General features: G+C 47.8%; 1 protein-coding gene across 1 annotated transcript in view; it reads left to right on the top strand.

The window, feature by feature from the left end:
• The window catches only part of mrps18b (mitochondrial ribosomal protein S18B), a 47,389-nt gene that overhangs the window by 3,420 nt on the left and 17,222 nt on the right, over positions 1-26,747 (top strand). The window contains exons 3-4 of the mRNA XM_072475332.1: positions 21,955-22,081; positions 23,942-24,039. Coding sequence (XP_072331433.1) covers positions 21,955-22,081; positions 23,942-24,039 — 225 coding nt within the window. The remainder of the gene's footprint in view (positions 1-21,954; positions 22,082-23,941; positions 24,040-26,747) is intronic.

The following is a 26,747-nucleotide window of genomic DNA, read 5'->3' as shown; positions in this document are numbered from 1 at the left end:
CTTCTCCGCGTCCATGGCTGTCACTATCTCCGCTTCTCCCTCCACCAATGGCATTATCACATTTAGGAGCCTTCACACATTAGTATTTAACTGCCTACCCTTTACGAATCCCGTCTGGTCCTTGTGAATCACCCCCGGGACACAGTCCTCAATCCTCGTGGCCAAGATTTTTGCCAGCAACTTAGCATCTACATTAAGGAGCGAGATCGGTCTATAGACCAACATTGCAGTGGGTCCTTATCCCGCTTTAAGATCAAAGAGATCGTTGCCTCCGACATTGTCGGGGGCAGGGTCCCCCCCTCCCTTGCTTCATTGAAGGTCCTTACCAGCAACGGGGCTAACAGGTCTCCATACTTCCTATAAAACACCACCGGGAACCCATCCGGCCCCGGGGCCTTCTTTGCCTGCATGCTGCCCCGTCCTTTAACCAGCTCCTTCAACCCAATTGGCGCCCCCAAACCAGCCACCACCTGCTCCTCCACCCTTGGGAACCTCAATTGGTCCAAGAATCGCCGCATCCCCTCTTTTCCCCCTGGGGGCTGGGACCTATACAATTCCTCGTAAAAAGCCTTAAAAGCCTCATTCACTTTCCCCGCACTCCGCACCGTAGTTCCCCTACCATCTTTGACTCCGCCTATTTCCCTCGCTGCCATCCTCTTACAGAGCTGGTGTGCCAGCATCCGGCTCGCCTTCTCCCCATATTCATATGGCGCCCCCTGTGCCTTCCTCCACTGTGCCTCTGCCTTCCCTGTGGTCAACAGGTCGAACTCCGTCTGGAGACTTCGTCTCTCCCTAAGTAGTCCCCCATCAGGAGCCTCTGCATAGCTCCTGTCCACCCTTAAAATCTCCCCCACTAACCTCTCCCTTTCCCTCCCCTCTCTCTTCACCCTATGAGCCCTGATGGAGATTAACTCTCCCCTGACCACCGCCTTCAGCGCTTCCCATACTACTCCCACCTGCACCTCCCCGTTGTCGTTGGCCTCCAGATACCTTTCAATGCACCCCCGCACCCTCCCGCACACTTCCTCGTCTGCCAGCAGTCCCACATCCAACCTCCACAACGGGCGTTGGTCCCTCTCCTCCCCCACTCCAACTCCACCCAGTGCGGGGCATGGTCTGAAATGGCTATGGCCAAATACTCCGTTCCCTCCACTTTCGGGATCAATGCCCTGCCCAGAACAAAAAAATCTATCCGGGAGTAGGCCTTGTGTACGTGGGAGGAAAAGGAAAATTCTCTGGCCAAAGGCCTGGCAAATCTCCACTGATCCACTCCCCCCATCTGGTCCATAAACCCCCTAAGCACCTTGGCCGCCGCCGGCCTCTTCCCCGTCCTAGATCTGGAGCGATCTAATGCTGGGTCCAGCACCGTGTTAAAATCCCCACCCATTATCAAGCTCCCTACCTCCAGGTCTGGAATATGCCCCAACATTCGTTTCATGAATCCAGCATCGTCCCAGTTCGGGGCATATACATTCACCAGTACCACCGCCGTCCCCTGCAACCTACCACTCACCATCACGTATCGGCCTCCCTGGTCCGTCTACTATGTTCTTGGCCTCAAACGACACCCGCTTTCCCACCAGTATTGCCACCCCTCTATTCTTCGCATCCAGCCCCGAATGGAACACCTGTCCCACCCATCCCTTCCTTAACCTGACCTGATCTGCCACCTTCAGATGTGTCTCTTGAAGCATGACCACGTTTGCCTTCAGTCCCTTTAGGTGCGTGAACACTCGGGCCCTCTTAACCAGCCTATTTAGGCCTCTCACATTCCACGTGATCAGCCGGATTGGGCCCCGCCCCCCGCATACTAGCCATCTCCTATCATAGGCCAGTCCCGTGCCCGCGCCTGCCGCACCCTCCAGTCCCCCAGGCGGGGAACCCCTGCCCCGACCACCCCTTCCATTTTCAGTTCCCCCTCGGACAGTGCAGCAGCAACCCTAGAATCCCCCCCTTCCCCCCCCCCCCTCCCCCCCCCACCCTGCTAGATCCTCATCTAGCTCTTTTGCTCCCCCCATATTACTTTCGTGAGTCAGCTGACTTCTGACCCCGGCTTCCCCCGCCTTCCCGTTGATCTCCCCGTGTGAGAGTCTCTCCTCCTCCTCACCTTCCTCCATCCCCCCCTCCTTTTTTTTGCACGGGAAAAAACCCGCGCTTTCCTGAACCAGCCCCGCCCCCTGTGGCGCAGATCCTGTTGCGGCCATTATCCCAGTTCCCTCACCCCCGAGTCTCGCCTCCCTCCAGCACCGACGCCCACATTCCCCATCATCATCATCTCTTCTACAGAAAAGGAAAAAAAGGAAATTTTAGGAATTCAACCAGAACTCTACCCACATCCTCATCCATCATTCCACCCATGGAGTATTCTTTACCCGTATTTACAACTCCCTATACAACCAACATCTCCCCCCACAACCACATCCCCTCAGTTCGAGTCCAGTTTTTCTGTCTGAATAAAGGTCCAAGCCTCTTCTAGCGTTTCAAAATAATGGTGTCGGTCCTGATAAGTGACCCACAGTTGCGCAGGCTGCAGCATGCCGAACCTGACTTTTTTTTATGCAGCACCGCCTTGGCCCGGTTGAAGCCAGCTCTCCTTGCCACCTCCGCGCTCCAATCCTGCTACACTCGGATCACCGTATTCTCCCATCTACTGCTCCGCACCTTCTTGGCCCATCTCAGCACACTTTCTTTGTCCACGAAGCGATGGAACCTTGCCACTGTCGCCCTTGACTGCTCATCAACCTGGGGTCTCCTCGCCAGGACCCGGTGAGCCCCTTCCAGCTCCAGGGGGGGGTCGGAGGGGCCTCCGCTCCCATCAGCGCATGGAGCATCGTGCTCACATACGCCCCGGCATCAGCTCCCTCCACTCCTTCGGGAAGACCCAGAATCCGGAGGTTCTTCCTCCTCGATCTGTTCTCCAGGACCTCAATTCTCTCGGCCCACCTCCTGTGCACCGCCTCGTGCGCCTCCACTTTTACCTCCAGGCCCAGGATCTCGGCCTCGTTATTCATTTTGTCTTTCACCTCACGAAGCTCCACCGCCTGGGTCTTCTGGGTCTCCTTCAGCCCCTCGATTGCCAACAGCATTGGCGCCAGCACTTCCTTTTTCAGCTCCTCCACACAGCGCTCAAGGAACTCCTGCTGGTCAGGCCCCCATGCTGCTCGCTCTCCGCCATCTTGCTTTTCCCCCCTCGATGTTGCCGCTGCTCCAGAGCCTCTTTTTTTCGCCGCTCCACCACTGATCTCGGCCATATATCGTAAGGGGGGACCTTACTGCACCTTCCCACACGGGATCAATTCAAAAAAAATTCCGTTGGGGCTCCTCTGGAGAGCCCGAAAGTCCATTGTCGCGGGAAGCTGCCGAAACGTGCGGCTTAGCTCCGCATCGCCGCAACCGGAAGACCGGAGTAGGTTATTCAATCCCTCCAGGCAGTTCAATTATTCTATGAGATCGTGAAAAATGAAATGAAAATCGCTTATTGTCATAAGTAGGCTTCAAATGAAGTTACTGTGAAAAGCCCCTAGTCGCCACATGTGTGGCCCTGCGTCCCTTTTGGCTTACAAAATTTAATTGAACTCTAATTTGGAATTATTAATTGAGCTAGCATCTGCTGCTTTTTGTGGGTGAACATTCCCGAATGACCTTGCTGTGATGAAGCTCATGATCCCTTGTCCATATCGCCAGTGGAAAAAGTCTCTCTACTCTACATACATAGATTACATAGAACATACAGTGCAGAAGGAGGCCATTCGGCCCATCGAGTCTGCACCGACCCACATTAATCCCTCACTTCCACCCAATAACCCCTCCCAACCCTTATGGACACTACGGGTAATTTAGCATGGCCAATCCACCTAACCTGCACGTCTTTGGACTGTGGGAGGAAACCGGAGCACCCGGAGGAAACCCACGCGGACACGGGGAGAACGTGCAAACTCCGCACAGACAGTGACCCAGCGGGGAATCGAACCTGGGACCCTGGCGCTGTGAAGCCACAGTGCTAATCACTTGTGCTACCGTGCTGCCCAAATTCCTTTCAAAATCCTACAAACTTCACTTAAATCACCTCTTAATTCAATATATTCCAAGAAATCCGAGCCTAATTCATGTGATCTCCCCTTGCATTTTAATCCTTGGAGCTCTGGTAACATTCTGGTGAATCTTCACTGCACTCCTCCTAAGATTGAGGCATCCTTGCTGTCATACTCCGAACTGTACACAGTACTCCAGGTGTTCTCCAACTGGAATTTTAAATAGCCACGACATAAGATTCCCCCCTTTGCATTCTCGCATTTCAGATATAAAGGCCAACTTTCCATTCACCTTTGTAATTCTTTGTATCTGGCCACTACACTTTAGTGATGTGTACATGGATCCTGAAATTTCTTTGGACCTCCGCTCATTTTTTTTTTAGTCCAAAATGGATGATTTCTCACTTACCTTTGATGAAGCCCTTCTGCCATAGCTTTGTCCATTCTATACTTACTACACTGCCAGTCTTTGGTTACCTTGGACAAATGGATCTTTACCGTGCCTCGACCAATCCGAGTCAACCTGCCTGATTTGCATTTAAACAATGTGTGGCAGTCATCAGTTAACAGGTGTGATTTTTGTGGCAACACCTCTATCAATAGGAGTTCACTTGTCAACCAGCCAATCAATCAGCACTCTCTTCTCATGAAGTATAAATTGTTGTTCCCTTTACATTTGAGATTCTTGCAAATTGGCCTGAAGAGTGCAAGAGTAAAAGTTTTGACAACATGTGCCTTTTTCTGCAATACCGGCCTCCCCGAACAGGCGCCGGAATGTGGTGACGGGGCTTTTCACAGTAACTGCATTGAAGCCTACTTGTGACAAGCAGTTATTATTAGTCGTAGTGGCTCATCATTGTTATCCACATCACTAATAAACATATTGAATTGTTAAGGCCCCAGCACAAATTCTTGGGCACTACTTGTCATTTCTTTCTAATTTGAATGCATAACCATCATCCCTGCTGTCAGTTTATTTTTTACTGTTTAACAAGGTCAATAATTTGCCTTCAAGGAGCTCTGATTTACATTATAACCATGCCGTTGTTTTAAAAAAACTGTATTTTATTACAAACATGTATCAAAACTGGTTACAGCGAATAAACACCCGGGCGACATACTTCCCAACAATCAACTGCACAGATTTTTCCCCTTTTTCACCCCCTCCCTCCCCCGTGATGAACAGCCCCTCAAACATGGTCACCTTTCCTCAAACCCCCCTGAAGAGCCCTTTAACTCATACTTTATCTTCTCTAATCGCAGGAAGTCGTACAGATCACCCAACCAAGCCTTTACCCCCCCGATGGCGATGCCGACCGCCGCTTCAGCAAAATTCGCTGCCATGGAATCAGAGAGGCGAAGGCCAAGACGTCGGCCTTCTTCCTCTCCATGAGCTCCGGCTTCTCTGAAACCCCAAATATCGCCACCAAAGAGTCCGGGTCCACACCTCCTCCACTTCTATATATCCCCAAATCTTCCCTCTCCTTCCACATCCGGAAGCTGCAGTCACTCCAGCAGGGTGTATCCTGGCAACCTAGGGAACCCCCTCCAGACCTTTCGGTCAAAGTCCTTAACCTGCAGATTCCTGAACTCACTCCACCTCGGCAGTTCTACCCTCTCTCTATCTTTTAAAAAAAATTTAGCGTACCCAATTCATTTTTTCTAATTTAAGGGGCAATTTAGCATGTTCAATCCACCTACCTTGCACATCTTTGGGTTGTGGGGGCGAAACCCATGCAAACACTGGGAGAATGTGCAAACTCCACACGGACAGTGACCCAGAGCCGGGATCGAACCTGGGACCTGGGTGCCGTGAGACTGCAGTGCTACCTCTGCGCCACTGTGCTGCCCTCCCTCTCTCTATCTTAAAAGTACTATCTAAATGCAAGTTATATCCTAGCATGATAACAGAGTTCAAACATGCAAGATTTTGTCAATGGGGTATGAGGGTGCCTGTCAGTTACTGAGGAGGGTAGTTTTGACCAGTGCAGAAAAGTTGTTGTAACGCATTTACAGGGCAGAAACAAACCATTTGTCCCACCAGCATTTATGCTCTAGGAGTCTCTTCACATCTTATTCCTAACTTTCCATTTTGCATTTTCCTGGTCACTCCTTAAGTGTTAGTTATCTCAGCCCTCCCCCTACAATGTTCGTACCAACACAATGAGCTTGGGGTCTTTTTGGCTGCATAGGGGGAACGAGGCAGGGTGTCTTACGTTTCCCCCTCTTGTTCACATTGTCGATTGAGCCACTGGCTATTGCCCTGAGGGCCTCAAATAAGTGCAGAGGAATTGTTAAAGGTGGGCTGGAACAAAGGGTGTCCTTGTATATGGATGACCTTCTGCTATACGTGAGGAAGCCAGAGCCAGTTATGGGGGATATAATGAGTATATTGAATCTTGGCTCCTTCTCTGGATTCAAGTAAAATTTAGGAAAGAGTGAGTATTTTTTGGTCAACACTTCGGGGAGAGGTGCTGGTCTTGGGAGGGGGGATGGGCTACCTTTTCGCCTGGCTGGGACAGGCGTTCGGTATTTGGGGGGCCAGGTGGCTCTGGATTGGGCGTGGCTCCGTAAATTGGATTATACCAGCATAGCGAGTAGGGTCAAGGCTGACCTACAAAGGTGGGACCGTCTCCCATTGTCTTTGGCGGGCCGAATTCAATCCATCAAGATGAATATCTTGCCGATATTCTTGTTATTATTTCTCTGTCTCCTGATATTTTTACCCAAGTCATTTTTTTGTTTCATGAGATTGGGCAGCTTATTTCGGGTTTCTTTTAGGTGTGGAAAGCCAGAGCATTCGGAGTGGGTTCTTGCAGCAGGATGGGGGGGGGGGGGGGGGGGCTTGAGGGACATGCGCTGCCAAATTTGATGTTTTATTACTGGGTTGCCAATGCAGAGAAGGTGTTGGGTAGTGTGGAGGAGACCTGGGATCCACCTGGGTGCAGTTGGAGTCTGGAACGTGTGGAGGGTCCAGTTTGGGGGCGCTGGTGACGGACGGTGTCTCTTCCATTTGCTCTGGCCAAGTATTCATCACAATCGGTGGTGGTCTCCACTTTAAAAATATGGAGGCACCAATAAACATTAAATTAAAAAAAAAAAAAAATATGGAGGCAACTCCATCAGCATTTCAAGTTGGGGGCAGTGTCAAGGCTGCCCCCCATCCCTATTGGTACGAACCACTTGTTTGAGCCGACAAAGTTGGATGCCACCCTTGGCGGGTGGAAGGGAAGGGGCTGGAGAGTCAGTGATTTATTCCTGGATCTGCCAGCCTGGAGGAGTTGAAAGAGAAAATCGGGCTCTTGACCTCGGATGCGTTTAGGTACATCCAGGTGTGATATTTTGTTTGGCGGCGCTGAGGACTCGGGTTCAAATCCCGGCCCTGGGTCACTGACCGTGTGGTGTTTACACATTTGCCCAGTGTTTGCGTGGGTTTCACCCCCACAACCCAAAGATGTGCAGGGTAGGTGGATTGGCCACGCTAAATTGCCCCTTAAGTGGAAAAAAAGAGTCGGGTACTCTATATTTAGATAAAATAAAATGACAAAAGTCTAAGAGAATATTTTTATTAAAAAAGTCTCGCCCTACAAGTTGGAACATCTTCTCTACCCTATCAAATCTTCTAATAATCTTGAAGACTGTTTTAAAAAAAAATTAATTTTATGGGATGTGGGTGTCGCTGGCTAGGTACGATTTGTTGCCCATCCCTAGTTTCCCCTCGGATGGTGGTGGTGAGCTGCCTTCTTGAACCGCTGCAGTCCCTGTGGTGTAGGTACATCCATAGTGCTGTTAGGGAGGGAGTTCCAGGATTTTGACCCAGCGACAGTGAAGGAACGGCAATGTATTTCCAAGTCAGGATGGTGAGTGACTTGGAGGGGAACCTCCAGGTAGTGGGGTTCCCAGGTATTTGCTTCCAGGTGCAGCGGTCAAGGGTTTGGAAAGTGCTGCCTAAGGAGACTTGGGTGGTTTGCTGCAGTGCATCTTGTAGATGGTGCATACGGCTGCCACTGTGCATCGGTGCCGACGGAGTGAATATTTATCATAGAATCATAGAATTTACACTGCAGAAGGAGGCCATTCGGCCCATTGAGTCTGCACTTGCCCTTGGAAAGAGCACCTACTGAAGCCCACATCTCCAACCTATCCTCGTAACCCCACCTAACCTTTGTGGAAGGGTTGCCAATCAAGCTCTATCGCTGCTCAGTCTTCCCTTTTCGAGATGTATATTAAAGGACGGTTATCAACTTCAAATGGCAAAACAAATGTAATACTTACGCTTACATTAATTTACTTCTGGTTGGATCTGTCCTCCACAAGCTTTCTTAGATTAGGTCTCCGTGATGTGCAGCCGCTTTGCAATTCAGCACAAAAATTTCCATCTGTTAGTCTGTTGCACTTCTTGCGTTTAATGTTTCCCATGCAGAAAAAGTCTGCTCGCATATGTATGTTGATCCAAACATTGACATCAACTTTGCAGCGCACTGCCGGAGAACTGAACTGGGGCTATTCAACCAAAATCCGCGTTAATTTAATCTTCATCCAGGGCACGAATATGAAGTGATTTCTCTTAGACCATAAGATATAGGATCAGAATTAGGCCATTCGGCCCATCAAGTCTGCTCCGCCATTCGATCGTGGCTGCTTTGTACCTCATCCCCATTCTCCTGCCTTCTCCCCATAACCCCTGATCCCCTTATAAATCAAGAAATCCCCTTATTAATCAAGAACACTAGATTTGTGCTTGAGGTAATGTTAACTGCAGGGCTACAGACCAAGCGTTGGAATATGGAATTAGGCAGAATAGTTCTTTCTTAGAACATAAGAACTAGGAGTAGGCAATTTAGCCTCCACATACCTCCTTTTATCAACCCCCAAGCCTTTGACATACTATGCCACCTTTGCTCGGATCAAAGTCAAATGGATTTGAGAGCAATGAGAGAAAGGGGTTCAGATCACTCGGCGAAGAAAAGCGGTTCTCGACTCGTTCTGATAGTGTAGACAACGCTTGTATGCGTACTGATGGATCATATCTTTTTCCTTGAGCCAAGTGTTTTTCCAGTATCTTCAAATTTGGGAAGCGAGTGTAGTCACATAAAAGTAACTTGAGTGGACATTAACTGCAGGTGCAGTATGAATTTTCTTACACTCGCAACTTGTGCACACTCCCCTGCAATGACTCGTTCAACAAGTTCGGGTGACTAGTGATGATGGCGAGAAAAGCTACATCCAAAACCCAGCTTACATCTTCTATCTCTGGGTACATTTGAGATTTTTATGCAAGATTTGTAGTAGAAGTGTGAAGAAACGGGCCTGTAATTTACCACGTCTTAACCAGGACACTTCATTGCGCATGGCAAGGTCTCCATATTCTGTTTCAATTAAGTCAATAGGTTGGTTGCATGAACTGATGGTGATGCAGGGGGCGGGCACGTATGAAGTTAACCATCTGTGCCGCTTTGTCTATTACAGCTTTCAGTCTGTCTCCCATGTCAAGTTTAGCACCGAGCACTCCTTGGTGTATTACGCAGTGCACAGCAAATCTGTTAGGGACATCAGCTTTCAACAAAGCTACAGATCCAGGGTGTATTCCTGTTGTGGAGGAGCACCCATCTGTTGTAACTAATACAATTTTTTTCCAATGGTAACTCGTGCTCTTGACAAATAGCGAGCCCTGTGCGTGCCCGTGTATTCCCAAGAGAACAAAAATTTCATCTGTCACGTTTGGATCATTGTCAACACAATGAACCCATATGCAGTGCTGAGCACTGTCGTTAACATCTTTGCATTCACCCTGTGCTACATTGATAGCCTCACTTGAAAGTACAGATTTGAAAAGTTGCTCTGCCAAATCAGCAATGAGTTTGTGCACTCTGCGACTCTATTACGCCTGCTGAGTTGCAGACATTTAACATTTTTGATCGTCTACTTTGGGTTTTTAAACCCAGAAAAAAAAAAACTGCAGATTTGATCGTCCATTCTTTCACTAATTTTCAGTTTGAGAATGGCTTTCCATTATTTTTGTTTTTTTGCAAGTAACCAAGCAATACAAAAGCTAGCCAAAGGCACTGCGTCACTCTCATTTAATGCTGGTGTAAATACCTGCCTCTGTGTTTTCATGCCTTTTCTTCAGCTGAAAGCTGTCAAGCACGCTGGGTAGAACTGTGAGAGAGATGGCATGTTTCATCATGTCTGTTAACATTGGGTTTTTTTGGTGAGGGGACTGCTATTACTGCATTGCAAACTTTTGGGGTGGGACTGCTATTACCGCATTGCAAATGAAGCACAATGGTATCCCTTTCTGCTGAGTAACAAAATAATTCCACTCCCAATTTTCTTTTACCGTTCTGCCCTCACCGATTTTTCTCTCTTTTGCTACTTCTTCCTCTGCATGTTTTGATTTTGCACTTAATTTGCCTTCCTCTCCATGCCACTTCAGCAAAAGCTGATCCATTGGGCAGGAGCAAAGCAGATAACAGCCAAAGAAACGCAACCTCATGTGCTCTTGGAATTGAAAACTACGGTCACCCTGCCCTTGCTTACACTGAATGTGCTGTTTTGAAGGGTGGGAATTGCAGCATTGCATTCCTGCCATCAACTGTAAGAAGATGGTCCTGGCGTGAACCTCAACAGCATGAGCTGGTGTCGCCATACAGCAGTGCAATCCCGGACCTGGAAAGAACTCACGGTTGGCAATACCGCTGATGAGACAACATGGGCTGCACAGGTTGCCCATCGCTGCCCTAGAGTTTCCTCCCACTAGTTGTGTAATTTTGGGCCATTTCTGGAGTGGGGAAAAAACATGGGAAATTCGTAAAGAAATCAAAATGGGTTCATCAGATCGCGGGGATGAGGAAGGAATTCCCCAAATCCTCTTTTATCGGCACTGATAACTAAAGCAAAAAAAATTATCCAGTCCATGTGAACTGGTGACTCAGCCTCGAAGGTAAAACTGCTGATGTCTCTCACAGGTATAACCTCTCTTTCTAGTTAAAATATTCCATCCACGCACACCCAGTCAAGTTATCCCAGCATAGTTTTTTTTAAATTTAGAGTATCCATTTTCCCCCTCCCATTTAAGGGGAAGTTTAGCGTAGCCAATTCACCTACCCATCCCATCTTTGTGGGTTGTGGGGGTGAGACCCACGCAGACACTGGAGGATAGTGCAAACTCCACACGGACAGTGCCCCAGAGCCGGGATTGAACCCGGGTCTTTGGCGCCATGAGGCAGCACTGCTAACTACTGTGCCACCATGCTGCCCTGAGTTCCAACATATTCAACACTTCAGTAAAATCATTTGAAGTCTACACTTCTTCTTTCCCCAGCCCCAGAGCGATCCAATAACATGGCTAAAGGCTGTTACAGTGGGGATCATTCCAATGACCCTCCTTTTATATCACCTCAGGGAACAAAAGCTGGACACCAGCTCCAGGTGTGGCTTAACCAGAGTCTTGCACCATACACCATGGTGTGCTTTTGTTTTATTCTGGATAGTCTTTAGTATTTCAGCTATTTTTGCAATACCTTCATGGAACTGCTCGTTTGTTGCCTTAAGGAACCTTGTGATGTAACTGCTAGATACCTCTCTCGCTGAACAGACGTTCTGCACCAAGCATGGTATATACATACTTGGAGATGGCCTTATCTACCTGCGTGGCACGACCTAGTTCACATTGCAACATCCACATGACTTTTGGGCTCCTCCTCGCTTATACTGCAGGACAAATCCAGCCTGTTCCATCAGTCTGCTCTCTGTCATCATCAAACTGATGAAAGGTGTCATTGACCGTGCTCTGAAGTGGCACATACATGAAAATAACCTCACTGATGCTCAGTTTGGGTTCTGCCAGGGCCATTAGGCTCCAGACCTCATTACAGCCTTGGTGCAAACATGGACAAAGCTGAATTTATGGTGGGAGTGACTGCCCTTGGAAGTCAGGACAAGATTTGACCGAGTATGGCACCATGGAGCACTGACAAAAACTGGAGTCGTTGGGAATCGGGGTAAACTTCACAGCTTGGAGTCATACCGAGAGCAAAGAAAAATGATTGGAGCCCAGTCATCTCAGTCCCAGGACATTAGTTCCTCTGTCCATGTGGAGTTTGAATATTCTCCCCGTGTCTGCGTGGGTCTCACCCCCACAACCCAAAGATCTGCAGCGTAGGTGGATTGGCAACGCTAAATTCCCCCTTAATTGGATAAATTATTATGAGTTCCTTGAGATAGTGTCCTAGGCCCAAACCATCTCTAGCTGTTTCATCAATGACCATCTCTCCATATGTTCCAAAGTGGGGATGTTTGATGGTGATTGCTATGTTCAGCACCATTTGCAGCGACTCTGATACTAAAGCAGTTCATGCCCGCATGCAACAAGATCTGGATAACATTCAGGTTTGGGATGGTTGGTGGGTGGCAAGTAACATTTTCCAGGCAATGATCATCTCCAACAAGAGAAAATCTAGTCATCACCCCTTGCCATTCAATGACATTGCCATCTCTCAATCTCCCACTATCAGCATACAGAAATTGAACTGGACTAGCCATATAAATATGCAGTTACAAGAACAGGTCAGAGGCTGGAAATCCTGTGGTAAGTAACTCTCCTCCTGACTCCCCAAATCCTGTCCACATCTTCAAAGCACAAGACAGGAGTGTGAAGGAATCCTCTCCACTTGCCTGGATGAATGCAGCTCCAACCACACTCTAGAAGCTCAACACCATCCAGGATAAAGTAGCTTGCTTGATTGGTGCCCCATTCACCAACTGAAAATATTCACTCCATTCATCAACGATGCACAATAGCAGCCGTGTGTACCATCTACAAGATGCACTATAGAAACTTAGCAAGGCTTCTTTGACAGCAACTTGCGACCTCTACCACCTAGAAGGATGTGGACAGCAGATGCAAGGGTACGCCACAACCTGGAAGGTTCCCCTCCCTAGTCACACACCACCCTGGCAGATAAGATGTAAAAGCAACAGGGTTGTTGTGGGTGATTTTAACTTCCCCTATATTGACTGGGACTCACTAAGTGCCAGGGGCATGGGTGGGGCAGAGTTTGTAAGCATCCAGTGGTAGGGGTTTGGATGGGCAGAGTTTGTAAGGAGCATCCGCGAGGGCTTCTTGAAACAATATGTAAATAGTCCAATTGTTCTGGCTTTGGGGAATGAGCCAGGCTCGGTGGGTGAAGTTTCAGTAGGGGAGCATTTTGGGAACAGTGACCATAATTCAGTAAGTTTAAGGTACTGTTGGATAAAGATAAGGCTAGTACTTGGGTGAAGGTGCTAAATTGGGAGAAGTCTAATTCTAACAATATTAGGCCGGAACTGGAGAATCTGGATTGGGGCAGATATTTGAGGGCAAATCAGCATCTGACATGTGGGAGGCTTTCAAATGTCAGTTGATAGGAATCCAGGACCGGCATCTTCCTGTGAGGAAAAAGGAAAAATGTGGCAAGTTTTGAGAACCTTGTATAATGAGGGATATTGTTGTTGTAGATGGAGGTAAGGACTCCAAGAAAGGCCAGGCTGATGGGGTGCAACTCACTTTATTCCAGACTAGTCACAATATTCACTCCTCTACACACTCCATTCCCCGCAGTGTCTCCTTCCCCGAACTGCTTCCAGGTCGGGGGTTTATATTCTGTGGGGAGCTCCTCCAATTAGAAGGGAGCTCCGCCTCCCCATGTCATCTGAGTAGCTCATACTCTGAGGCACATGTTTCTCTGAGCTCCTGAGCTTTCTCTAGCTGTAACTCTGCTTCCAGACCTGGTGTGTTATTCTGTATGCTGGCTCCTTTTTTGGACTTTGAAGCCTGGACTATGGCAAGGGTGAATGGTGCTACCGGTTGGCTGGAGGTGAAGTTGCATGCAGGGGAAAGAGAGGATAGAGTTTGTCTGCAGTTGCCACGCCTGGGACTTGTACTTCTTATTGGCTGCCATTCTACTTATCGGCTGGGAGTGGAGCATGGGGCGGATTTTGATTGGCCTGCTGTCGGGCTGCAAGTGGAGGAGAACAGACTTGCTTTTGCAGTTTTGACTGGATGGTGATGGAGACCGGGTGCCCAATTGATAGTGTATATCTTGTACTGATTTTGGTTTTGTTTTATTGTTGGGCGATTGTATGGTTATTATTGTGTTTTTTTGTGCCTAGCAGATAGAGAGGTCCCTCCCGGTGCTAGTGAGGGGGAGGTGTTCTCTCTTCAAGCGTGCGCTGCCTGTCTTTTCCGGTGGACTGTGCTGCTCGCGGGCACCTGTCCACTGACAGCTGTTGCTAGAGCCTGGAAAGGGGGTGGGAGAGCGTAGGCTGGCTTGAGTGCTGGCGGCTTTGCCTTGTACTTAATTGTTTGTTGGATTTCTTATTGTGCTCTGTATTTTGTCTTGTCAGCCATGCTTCGTATCGGAGTGTCCTTTTCTGGTGGTCTGCGCTGCTTGTTTGGAGCCTTTCCACCAATGTGGGGCTTCCGTTGGGACAGGGTGGGGGGGGGGCGGGGGGAAGAGAGATGGCCGTAGGCTGGCTTTGCAGCTGGCGGTTTGTTTACAGGAACTGTTTTGGGTTGAACTGTGCCTCTTCTTGCTTATATTTGTAGGAGGGTAAGCGTAAGTTATGCCGTTATGCCCCTGTAGGGGGTCGTAACATTTGTGAGCCGAGTCAAAAAGAAAAAGGAAGCATTTGTAAGGGCTAGAAGGCTGGAAACAGATGAAGCCTGTGAGTAATATAAGGAAAGTAGGAAGGAACTTAAACAAGGAGTTAGGAGGGCTAAATGAGGGCGAAATGGGATCATGAAAAGTCATTGGTAAACAGGATTAAGGAAAATACAAGACTTTTTATATGAAGAGCAAAACGGTAGCCAGGGAAAGGGTTGGCCCACTCAAGGACAGGGGAGGGAATCTGTGCGTGGAGCCAGAGGAAATGGGCGAGGTACTAAATGAGTACTTTGCATGAGTGTTCACCAAAGAGAAGGACTAGGTGGATGATGAGTATGGAGAAGGATATGTAGGTCAAAAAGGAGCAGGTGTTGGGCATCTTGAAAAACATTAAGATGGATAAGTCCCCGGGGCCTGATGGGATCTACCTCAGAATACTGAGGGAGGCAAGGGAGAAAATTGCTGGGGCCTTAACAGGAATCTTTGTACCCTCATTGGCTCCAGGTGAGGTCCCAGAGGACTGGAGAATAGATAATGATGTTCCTTTTTGTTTAAGAATAATCCAGGAAATTACAGGCCGGTGAACCCTACGTCAGAAGTGAAATTATTGGAATGGATTCTTTGAGACAGGCAGCACGGTAGCATTGTGGATAGCACAATTGCTTCACAGCTCCAGGGTCCCAAGTTCGATTCCGGCTTGGGTCACTGTCTGTGCGGAGTCTGCACATCCTCCCCGTGTGTGCGTGGGTTTCCTCCGGGTGCTCCGGTTTCCTCCCACAGTCCAAAGATGTGCAGGTTAGGTGGATTGGCCATGCTAAATTGCCCTTAAGTGTCCAAAATTGCCCTTAGTGTTGGGTGGGTTTACTCGGTTATGGGGATAGGGTGGAGATGTTGACCTTGGGTAAGATGCTCTTTCCAATAGCTGGTGCAGACTCGATGGGCCGAATGACCTTCTTCTGCACTGTAAATTCTATGATAATCTATGAGACAGGATTTACTCCCATTTGGAAGCAATGGACGTTTAGCGAGAGGCAGCATGGTTTTGTGAAGGGGAGGTCGTGTCTCACTAACTTGATAGAGTTTTTCGAGGAAGATGATTGATTAAGGAAGGATAGTGGATGTTGTCCACATGGATTTCAGTAAGGCCTTTGACAAGGTCCCTCATGGCAGACTGATACAATAGGTGAAGTCACACGGGATCAGGGGTGAGCTGGCAAGATGGGTACAGAACTGGCTTGGTCACAAGGCAGAGAGTAACAATGGAAGGATGCTTTTCTGATTGGAGGGCTGTGACTAGTGGTGTTCCGCAGGGATCAGTGCTGGGACCTTTTCTGTTTGTAATATATATAAATGATTTGGAGGAAAATTTTACTGGTCTGATTAAGTTTGCGGATGACACAGGTTAATGGAATTGCGGATAGCGATGAGGACTGTCTGAGAATACAGCAGGATACAGATCGTTTGTGGACTTCGGCGGATAGATGGCAGATGGAGTTTAATCCAGACAAATGAGAGGTGATGCATTTTGAAAGATCTCATACAGGTGGGAAATATACATTAAATGGCAGAACCCTTAAGAATATTGACAGGCAGAGGGATCGAGGTGTACAGGTCCACAGGTCATTGAAGTGGCCACGCAGATGGAGAGGGTAGTCAAGAAGGCATACGGGATGCTTGCCTTCATCAGCTGTGGAATTGAGTAGAAAAATTGGCAAGTCATGTTGCAGCTATGTAGAACCTTAGGCCACACTTGGAATATCGTGTTCAATTTTGCTCACCATACCACCAGAAGGATGTGGATCCCCACCCTTGCGCAAATCCTATTTGTGTTGCCTCTGAACTTCGCAGACAGCACCCACTGAGCTTTCATCCAGCTCGGAGGTAGATTTGTAAAGAGCCTCTATAATTCTAACATGGAGTTTAAAGAGCCAACATTAATAACGTCCCCACGACAGGCCTCTACTTGTCATTATGCAGCCAATTCTTAGCGAAAGCTGGCTCTGCCCTGGCATCCCACAGCTCAAAAGCAGAGATAGTGGCGGTGTGGTAACTTTACTCTGTAATCCAGCGACCAGGCTATGGTTCGAATCCCACCATGGCAGAAGGTGCAATTTGAATGCAATAAAATTCTGGAATTAAAAGTCCAGGACATTGTCAATTTGCCATTTAAAAACCCACCTCACAGCTCTGTTTTTATAAAATAGCCCCTTGTCAAAAATGTGTATGTCAATGGGAGATATCCCTATCCACAAAGCTAGTTAGCTTCTCCCTGAATAAAATGTTTTTGAAGAATTTCTCTGAGATGTCAGGCACCAAACCATATCACACCTCTGTTTCTATATAATGTGGAAATATTACTGGCTGAGGTAGGGAAGGCTGAATGACTCCATCTAGAGAAGAGGTCTTTAAGATTACAAAAGGGGGATTTGATGGTGTGAACATGGCGATGCTGATTGCTCTTGTGGGGAAGACAGCAAAAGGAGCCATAAATGCAAGACCGTCGTCAGGAATTTGGGAGGAACTCTTTTACCCGGAGAATGTGAAACGTATTATTACATGGGAGTGGTTGAGATTAGTAGCAGGGGTGGCACGGTGGTCAGCACTGCTGCCTCAAAGCGTCAGGGAGCCGGGTTCGATTCCAACCTTGAGTGGCTATGTTGAGTTTGCACTTTCTTCCTGTGTCTGGGACAGGGTGGGGAAGTGGGCGTAGGTAAGGCGCTCTTTCAGAGGGTTGATGCTGTTCGATAGGTAGAATGGCCTTCTTCTGTGCTGTAGGGATTCTAAGAAGTCCCTTCTCCAGGGCAACTGGTGAGGAGCAATAAATGCAGACCTCGCTTGCGACAGTCTCTGTCCCCAGAATTGTATGTATATTTTTTGAAGACAATAACATCCTCTTTTGTTTGTGAGCCAAGACACTAATGGGGCCAATTTTGATCTGCCTTGCTCATAGGAAAACATATTTAGGCGCAATGCACAGGATTTACATCCTGTCTTTTTTTTCTCTCTGCTCTGTATTGAGCATGTGTAATTGATATTGGGCATGGTATAAAACCAACATCTCACCTGGAAAATTGGGTTCAACTGACCGTGGGTGTCGTTGGGATATTTTACCAGCTGTTTTCAGCTGCGGATGGTCTTGCCGACATTGTACACGTGAGCACTTTGTGTAATGGCTGCTGTGCAGTATTAATGAGCAGCAAGGACCCAGGCATGCTCTCTCCTGAAGTAGCTTTCTCAGCCACTCTGTAAAGACTCCAGAACAAGGCCAGCAGCTCGGGTTCAATTCCCCTACCGGCCGACCCGAACAGGCGCCGGAATGTGGCGACTCGGGGCTTTTCACAGTTACTTCATTGAAGCTACTTGTGACAAGTGATTATTATTATTATTGTTATTACTATAACTCCGCTGTTTTTCTCAGTCATGTTGGCTGCCCCATCGCTTGTGATTCCTCTGCAATGAAGCCAGAGGAGCCTGCACTTTCCAACCATGTAACTATTGAACTCTTCAAAAGATCTGTGTGCGAGTCATGCTGGTTGGTAATGTCAAACCGCATAGCAAATCCTCAACCAATTAATTGTGCCAAACATAAACTAGCAAGGTTGCACAATCTGAAAGTCTGTACTTTCATCCGTTGTGTTTGTGGAACTGAAATAAGCTGTATTTCTAAATTCTCAGCAATATCACAAAATCGGTGAGCCACTGTATTATCACTAAGCGGGAGGCATTTCCGTTTTTCATTCAATGTTACATTTCTGCTAAGGACTTCAGCTGATGATTCAGTTCTCGCTTCACCCTTTGAAAAATATCAAGAGGTTTGTTCTCTAGCTCGCTGTGTTTAGTCTTCAGATGCCTTTGCTGTTTCAAGGGCTTTAAACTCTCATTCGCCTGTACTTCGCTGTATATAACACACATGGGCTTTGCATTAAAACCACACTCAGGAAATCATCTTTATACTGCTTTGTTTCCTCTTTGTAAGCTGTTATCCAGAGGCCCTGGAGGTCTGTACAGAGCTAATAGGAGCTCCCTGCTCACCATCCAAGGGCCTAAACACGCTTTTCAGAAGAGGCAGTGCTTCATGTGCACCTCCTTCAATCAGGTCTATTGCATTCACCTACCTTTGTTCTGCCATTAACACATTCTGTTTTCTATGTGCCACTATCAGCACCCTTCTTAGCCTTGATCACCTCCATTTACATTCCCTTTGTCTGTCTGTACACAGCATCTTTGTCAATCTCCACCTATCGCAGGCCCTCTATCCTGCCCCACTGTGCCATTCCCCCACCCCGGCTTCCACAACAGTATAAATCTGACCCTATTTCCAGTTCTCTCTAGCTTTGACAAAGAGTCATCCAGACTCGAAACATTCGCTTCCTTCTCTCTCCACAGATACTGTCTGACCCACTGAGATTATCCAGTATTTTCTGTTTTTGTAACAGTAGCACTGCTCCATTCTGTCTCCTGAACAGCTCTCTCTAGCAGATTCTGATCTGAGCTCCTGGCCAGGAGGTACACTGCCTATTTGTGTCTCTGGCTGTCTCTTGTACCAACCCACCTTGACAATCCACTTGCCTTGCTCGTAAGTGGAACAAGCTGGCCTCCCAAGTGATTTGCACCAAAAGCACGTATGATGGACAAGGTGTTTAGCGCTAAGTGCATGTGCAGGGCACGCTGACCTCATTGTTGCTGCTTCTGGTCGGAGACTGCACTGCTGATTGTGCAAAGGTTCTCAGTCTCAATGTCGTTAGCGGTTGATTTTGCGCAACAGCAATCAGTTCAATCCATCAGGAGCAATGTGTCCTTAATGTCACGACCTGCACTTTGAAAAACCTTACCCTGAGGTGTAGGTCCACCCACTATGCAGTTAGGGAGGGAGGGAGATCCAGGATTCTGACCCAGTGACAATGAAGGAGCAGCAGATATATTTTCAAGTCAGGATGGTGAGGTGACTTGGAAGGGAAGTTGCAGGTAGTGGTGCTCCCATGTATCTGCTACCCTTGTCTTTCTGGATGGTAGCAGTCGTGGGTTTGGAAGGAATGAGTTACTGCCGTATACCTTGTAGGTGGTACATACGGCTGCCACTATTTGCCAGTGGTGGACGGAGTGAATGTTTGTGCCAATCAAGCAGGCTGCTTTGTCCTGGATGGTGTTGAGCTTCTTCGAGTGTTGTTGGAGCTGCACTCATCCAAGCAATTGGATAGTATTCCATTACACTCCTGACTTGTGCCTTGCAGGTGGTCAGGCTTTTGGGAGTTAGGAGGTGAGTTATTTGCCACAGGACCAATCACAAGTAGGCTTAAATTAACACTGCAATGAAGTTACTGAGAAAATCCCCATGTCATCTCTTGGAGATTTAACATTCAAGAAGGTGAAGTTTTGAGTTGAGGGGAAAGATGGAAGGGTTCTACAATTCATGGGCTTCATTCATTATATGTTTTTGGTGACTATGTATGGATGGATGGCGGAATCCTGAAGCCTTTTCTTTGATGTTTGTATTTAAAATGTTGGGGTTTGGTGGGAGGGAGGAGTTGTTAGCCAGTTTGGATTGACATTGTATTTGTTACTGTTGATTGTTTGTTGGTGGGTGTAAATTTGGATGTAAATGTGAAAAAGGAGAATTAAAAAAAAAAAAAAAGAAAATCCCCTAGTCTCCACACTACGGCATCTGTTCGGGTGAGGGAGAATTCAGAATGTCCAATTCACCTAACAAGCACATCTTTCAGGACTTGTGGGAGATAACCGGAGCCTCCGGAAGAAACTCACGCAGACATGAGAACGTACAGACTCCGCATAAACAGTGACCCAAGCTGGGAATCAAACCTAAGTCCCTGGCGCTGTGAAGCAACAGTGAAGCAATTGTAGCCACAGTATTTATATAGCTAGTCCAGTTCTGTTTCTGGTCAATGGTAACCTCCAGGATGTTGATAGTGGAGGATTCGATGATGGTAATGCCATTGAATGTCCAGGGACGATGGTTTTGATTCTCTCTTCTCGCAGATCGTCATTACCTGGAACTTGTGTGGCACAGATATTACTTGCCACTTGTCAGCCCATTAAACATTCCTCTGGCATGGGGTTAGATACAGAGTAAAGCTCTCTCTACACTGTCCCCATCAAACACTCCCAGGACATGTGGAGCACAGGGTTAGATACAGGGTAAAGCTCCCTCTACACTGTCCCCATCAAACATTCCCAGGACAGATGCAGCACAGGGTTAGATACAGAGAAAAGCTCCCTCTACACTGTCCCATCAAACACTCCCAGGACAGGTATAGCACGGGGTTAGATACAGAGTAAAGCTCCCTCTACACTGTCCCCATCAAACACTCCCAGGACAGGGACAGCACAGGGTTAGATACAGAGTAAAGCTCCCTCTACACTGTCCCCATCAAACATTCCCAGGACAGGTGCAGCACAGGGTTAGATACAGAGAAAAGCTCCATCTACACTGTCCCCATCAAACACTCCCACGACAGGTGCAGCACAGGGTTAGATACAGAGTAAAGCTCCCTCTACACTGTCCCCATCAAACACTCCCAGGACGGGTGCAGCACAGGGTTAGATACAGAGTAAAGCTCCATCTACACTGTCCCATTCAAACTGGGCAGGTACAAAATGAAATCTGGGAACCGGTTGGGCAGCATCTGGGACAATTTCAGGTACATAATCCTTCACAAGAACTGGGAGCTGATACAGACGAGCATTGTGAGAAGGAACTGAAGAAGGAACAGGTGAAGGAGGAAAACCACATACAGAAGAAAGGGATAAACCAGCTTTAAGTAGTTCTGGAGGATGACTGGAGACAAACGTGATAATTGTGTAGGGCGAAAGCCAGTGAGCAGGCACAGCCTAGCTTCGATGTGGGGTAAAACATTCTGTGCTTTTTCACAAAATGACGCAAGGAAGCTTCAGATCGGATAAAAGCAGGAAATACAGGGACCCCCTCAGCAGGTCAGACAGTGACGATGCACAGGGAAGCTGCGCCAACATTTCGGGTTATTGAACAGTCAATAGAACTGGCAACCATTCAGAAATTTGTATCAGAGTTTAAACCAACACAGGGTGCAGAGGGGAGGCAAGTGCAGAGGGCATGATTGAGTAAGTAATGAAAGGGATGATGCTGCAAGGTAATGGAGAGGGGCGGGGGGGGGGGGGGGGGGGGGGGGGGGGGGAAGAGCATCAGCTGTGTGGGGAGAGGTGGGTATGATGACCAGGCGATGGACTAGGAAATGGAGAATCGGTTGATTAAACTTCTTTGCTTTGTCCTCCTCCGCCTGCAGAGTGCGACTTCACAATGGAGGATGCTGCCACCAGCCTGCCAGCCTTTCAGTAGCACGTCAGACCAGACCACTTTCGACCTGATCTCTCGCTACAAGGAACGCCCGTGGGAATATCTGCAGAGTGAAGGTTCTTACTATGTATTTATTAAATTACAAATCGTGCTGTGTGCTGGCTTCGCCACTGTGGCTGAAGGCAAACACATTCCTAGTGGCGCTTTGTGATCAACGGAAAATTGTTCAATCTGGGTTTCTCTTGGAAGCCATTCCTGACCCTGTGTTGATTACTGTAGAATTCTTCCCTCGAACCAGAAAAACTTGAGAGCCTTCAGATTTTGCTTACATGTCAAAATGAGTGTGGGTTGAGGCATCTGCGATTAAACCATTCAGTTTGTGACACAGATGGAATTGCTTTTGGTTACTCACTTACTGGGAAGGCTGGCTGCATGATATCACACATACTGTCTCATAATATAGTAATGTCACTCAAGGACAATGGGGAAACTAGACGGCCACATTAATTTGCAGATTAAGCACCTTTAGAAATGCCTGTGGGCTTTGCCCGTTCGGGAGTTTGCTTAATCTATGAATCAATGGCTTTGTTTTGTTTTTAGGACTGTGGTTAATGTACCAGAATGCAACAGTTTTACCTGGGCGAACCCATCATCGATTCCGTAATTGAACAGTTAGGAATTTGGTGTTATGGCTACTTAGAACTTTAACTTTCCTTCCTGCTAGTTTTAGGGTCTAGTAGGTCCCAAGCCAGCCCTAATGGTATCAGAAGAGTTCATGGATGGTGAGGTACTGGGTGGGGCAATGGGTCAGACACTGTCCTTTCCCTTCTGGGACTGAGTGGGACGGTGGGTCAGACACTGTCCTTTCCCCCTCTGGGACTGGGTGGGACAGTGGGTCAGACACTGTCCTTTCCCTCTCTGGGACTGGGTGGGACAGTGGGTCAGACACTGTCCTTTCCCTCTCTGGGACTGGGTGGGACAGTGGGTCAGACACTGTCCTTTCCCTCTCTGGGACTGCGTGGGCCAGTGGGCCAGACACTGTCCTTTCCCCCTCTGGGACTGGGTGGGACAGTGGGTCAGACACTGTCCTTTCCCCCTCTGGGACTAGGGGCAGTGGGTTAGACACTGTCCTTGCCCCTCTCTGGGACTGGGTGGGACAGTGGGTCAGACACTGTCCTATCCCCCTCTGGGACTGGGTGGGGCAGTGGGTCAGACACTGTCCCTTCCCCCTCTGGGACTGGGTGGGGCAGTGGGTCAGACACTGTCCTTTCCCCACTGGGACTAGGTGGGCCAGTGGTGATTTATTTTAAAAAAATAATAATAATAATTTGAGGGATATGGACTTTGCTGGCTAGGTCAACATCTATTGCCCATCCCTAATTGCCCTTGCTGTAGTGGTGGGTACATCACAGTGCTGTTGGGGAGGTAGTTCCAGGATTTTGACCCACCAACAGTGAAGGAACAGCCGATATATTCCCAAGTCAGGATGGTGAGTGGCTTGGAGGGAGGAAATTCCAGGTGATGGTGGTGTTCCCAATTACCTGCTGCCCTTGTCCTTCTAGATGATCGAGATCATGGGGTTTCATCCCTTGACAAGCACTGGGGGTGTGAAAAGTCACTGGGGAAAGGTGGGAACGTGAAGTTGAGGTGACGATCAGCTCAGCCATTATATTTATGGCTGACTCAAGGGCCGAGTGGCCAAAGCCTGCTCTTGATTTGCCTCTTCATATGGAAGCTCCAGGAACTGCATCTGACCCAGGGTTGGCGATACCTGCCTGTCCTACTCTTTCTCTCCTCTCTCTCTCTCTTTCTCTCCTCTCTACCCTCCCCACCCCCCCGCCCCATTTAGTCTGAATCGTCCTGCTGCTCTGCAAGTACAAATTAAAACTGTGCCACCGAAAGATAACTATTCGATGTTGCAGCCAATCGGCTTAAATTGTCCCTCAGCCTCTTTCTTTTTGATGTTTGTGTTGCAGAGTACATTGAGCGATATGGCAAACGGCCAATCTGGGCTGACTATCGGAGGAACCATAAGGGTGCGATCCCACCTCAGAAGACCAGGAAAACCTGCATTGTAAGATCGATGCTCTCCTCGTGGTGGTTCATTTTTAGATTTTGTAACTACACTGATTCGTGCCGATGGGGTGTGCTGCCTTCAGTTCACTGGGCCTCTGGTTTTGACCTTTTTTGAAGGGGTAGCAACACCGATTTGAGCAAAGTGTCACCAGTGTCCCACGGGTTCCTGAGCTAAACTTGAGGCAGGGTTTCAAAAAAAATGTAACTTGTTCCTCCAAAGGCTTTGCCTCTGTGCTCAGTGACCTATGTTTGCTCCCTTTAAAACAATCTTTTGGTTTCAAACTTCTCATTATTATTTTTTTTCCAAATCTCCCTACTTTTGCCCCTTCCTGTCTCAATGATCCTCTCCAACCCCACAGCCCTCTGGGTTGAGAGTCTGACTTTTATCACTCCACCATAGGCTGTGTCTTCAGCTGCCCGGGCCCTAAGCTCGAGTGCCCTCCCTCAACCTCTCCACATCCTTTATTTTTCTCCTTTTAAGATGCTCTTTCAAACCCATTTCTTTGACCAAGCCTTTGCCCATCTGCTCCCATATCTCCCTATATAACATAAAACATACAGTGCAGAAGGAAGCCATTCGGTCCATCGAGTCTGCACCAACCCACTTAAGCCCTCACTTCCACCCTATCCCTGTAACCCAATCACTCCTAACCTTTTTGGTCATTAAGGGCAATTTATCATAGGCAATCCACCTAACCTGCACGTCTTTGGACTGAGGGAGGAAACCGGAGCACTCGGAGGAAACTCACGCAGACATGGGGAGAGAATGTGCAGACTCCACACAGACCGTGACCCAGCGGGGAATCGAACGGACCCTGGCGCTGTGAAGCCACAGTGTTATCTCACTTGTGCTACCGTGTTGCCCACTATGTGGCTCAGTGTAACATTTTGCTCCATAAAACTCCCGTTCAACATCTTTAGATGCCATATTACTTAAAAGCGCTGTGCAAATATAACTTCACAGTATCATTATGGTGCAGAAGGAGGCCCATTGTGTCTGCACCAGCTCTCCAAATGAGCATTTCACCCCGTGCCGTTCTCCTGGCTTGTCCCCTTAACTCTGCACATTGTTACTTTTTGAAAAAATAATCTCTGGATGCCTTGATTGAACCTGCCTATTTTCAGGCAGTGTATTCCAGACCCTGACCACTCGCGGTGTGAAAAGATTTTTCTCTCGTCATTTTTGCTGCTTCTTGCCAATGTCTTTTAAATCTGTGCCCCCTCGTTCTCAATCCTTTCACAAGTGGGACATCTATTCTGTCGAAGTCTCATGATGCTGCACACTTCCATCAAACCTCCTCTCGGCCTTCTTTTCCCCCAAGGAAAGGTGTTCCATCTTCTGCAGTTTCTCACTCGTGGAAACCGGAAACCATTCTCATCAACCTCTTCTGCACACTCTCCAAGGCATTACAATTTGTTGCTTTGCCTTCAGTTCAGAAAGTTGAGGGGGGCGGGTCGGATTGAGTGATTGGACAGAGTGGGTCCAGAGAAACTAAGTCCTGTGGTGGGGGCAATTGAGAACAAAGGAGATGTGCAGTTGGATCATTCTGGAATGAAATGAGGAATCTCCCCATCACACTAAAGGGCATTAAAAAATTTTTTAAAGTATCTTCACGCAGACTTTTTCCCCACTTTTTGGGAATATTGGGCCAGTTGTGAAAGGATTGCCAAGCTGGACCATGTTATGAACGGTCCTGCCGTTGGGCATGCACCCGGAGCTTCTGGTCCAGAGGTAGGGGTGCTTCCCACTGCACCACAAGGCCCCCTGAGTGGTAATGGAAATTGGGAACCCGTTACGCTCAAAGGCAGTGGGGGTCAATTGAAATATTCAAGGCTAAGATTAGTAGATTTTTATTGACTCTAAGGGTACGAAGAAAAGGCAAGACTCGAGGCTATCCGGTGGCCAAAATTTAAAAAAACAGATGCTAGAAATACTCAACAGATCGGGTAACATCTGTGGGGAGAAAGTTATTGCGTCATCACTTGAAACAGTAACTCTCCCCAGATCATTTATATAAATGATTTGGATATGGATGTAGGAGGGTTGATCAGTAAGTTGGCGGATGATAGTAAAATTGGTGGGGTGGTAAATAGTGAGGAGCCTTTGGTTACAGGAAGATACAGACTGACTGGTCAGGTTGGCTGATTAGTGGCAAATTGAATTCAATTGGGATAAGTGTGAGGTGATGCACTTGGGCAGGACAAACAAGGCAAAGGAATACATAATAAACAGGATCCTGGGAAGCACTGAGGATCAGAAGGACCTTGGTGTGCATGTACACCAGTCTCTTAAGGTAGCAGAGCAGGTGGTTACAGTGGTTAAGAAGGCATATAGTATACTTGCCTTTATTAGCCGAGGCATAGAGTTTAAGAGCAGGGAGGTTCTACTAGAACTGTATAAAACATTGGTTTGGCCAAAGCAAGAGTATTGTGTGCAGTTTTGGAATCCAGATTATGTGATGAATCTAATAGCATTGGAAAGGGTGCAGAGGAGATTTACCAGGATGTTGCCTGGGCTGGAGAGTTTTAATTATGAAGAGAGATTAGATAGACTCTGATTATTTTCCTTTGAGCAGAGGAGACTGAGGTGGGGGATATGATTGAGATGTATAAAATTATCAGGGGGCATAGCTGTAGTAGACAGGAAGAAGCGTTTCCCTTGTTGGAGGGATCAATGACCAGGGGCGGAAGATTTAATAACAATAA

Source organism: Scyliorhinus torazame, chromosome 14 (genome assembly GCF_047496885.1).
Source record: "Scyliorhinus torazame isolate Kashiwa2021f chromosome 14, sScyTor2.1, whole genome shotgun sequence".
Lineage (NCBI taxonomy): Eukaryota > Metazoa > Chordata > Chondrichthyes > Carcharhiniformes > Scyliorhinidae > Scyliorhinus > Scyliorhinus torazame.
The sequence above is the reverse complement of the archived record's forward strand: the minus strand, read 5'-3'. Positions and strand labels throughout refer to the sequence as shown.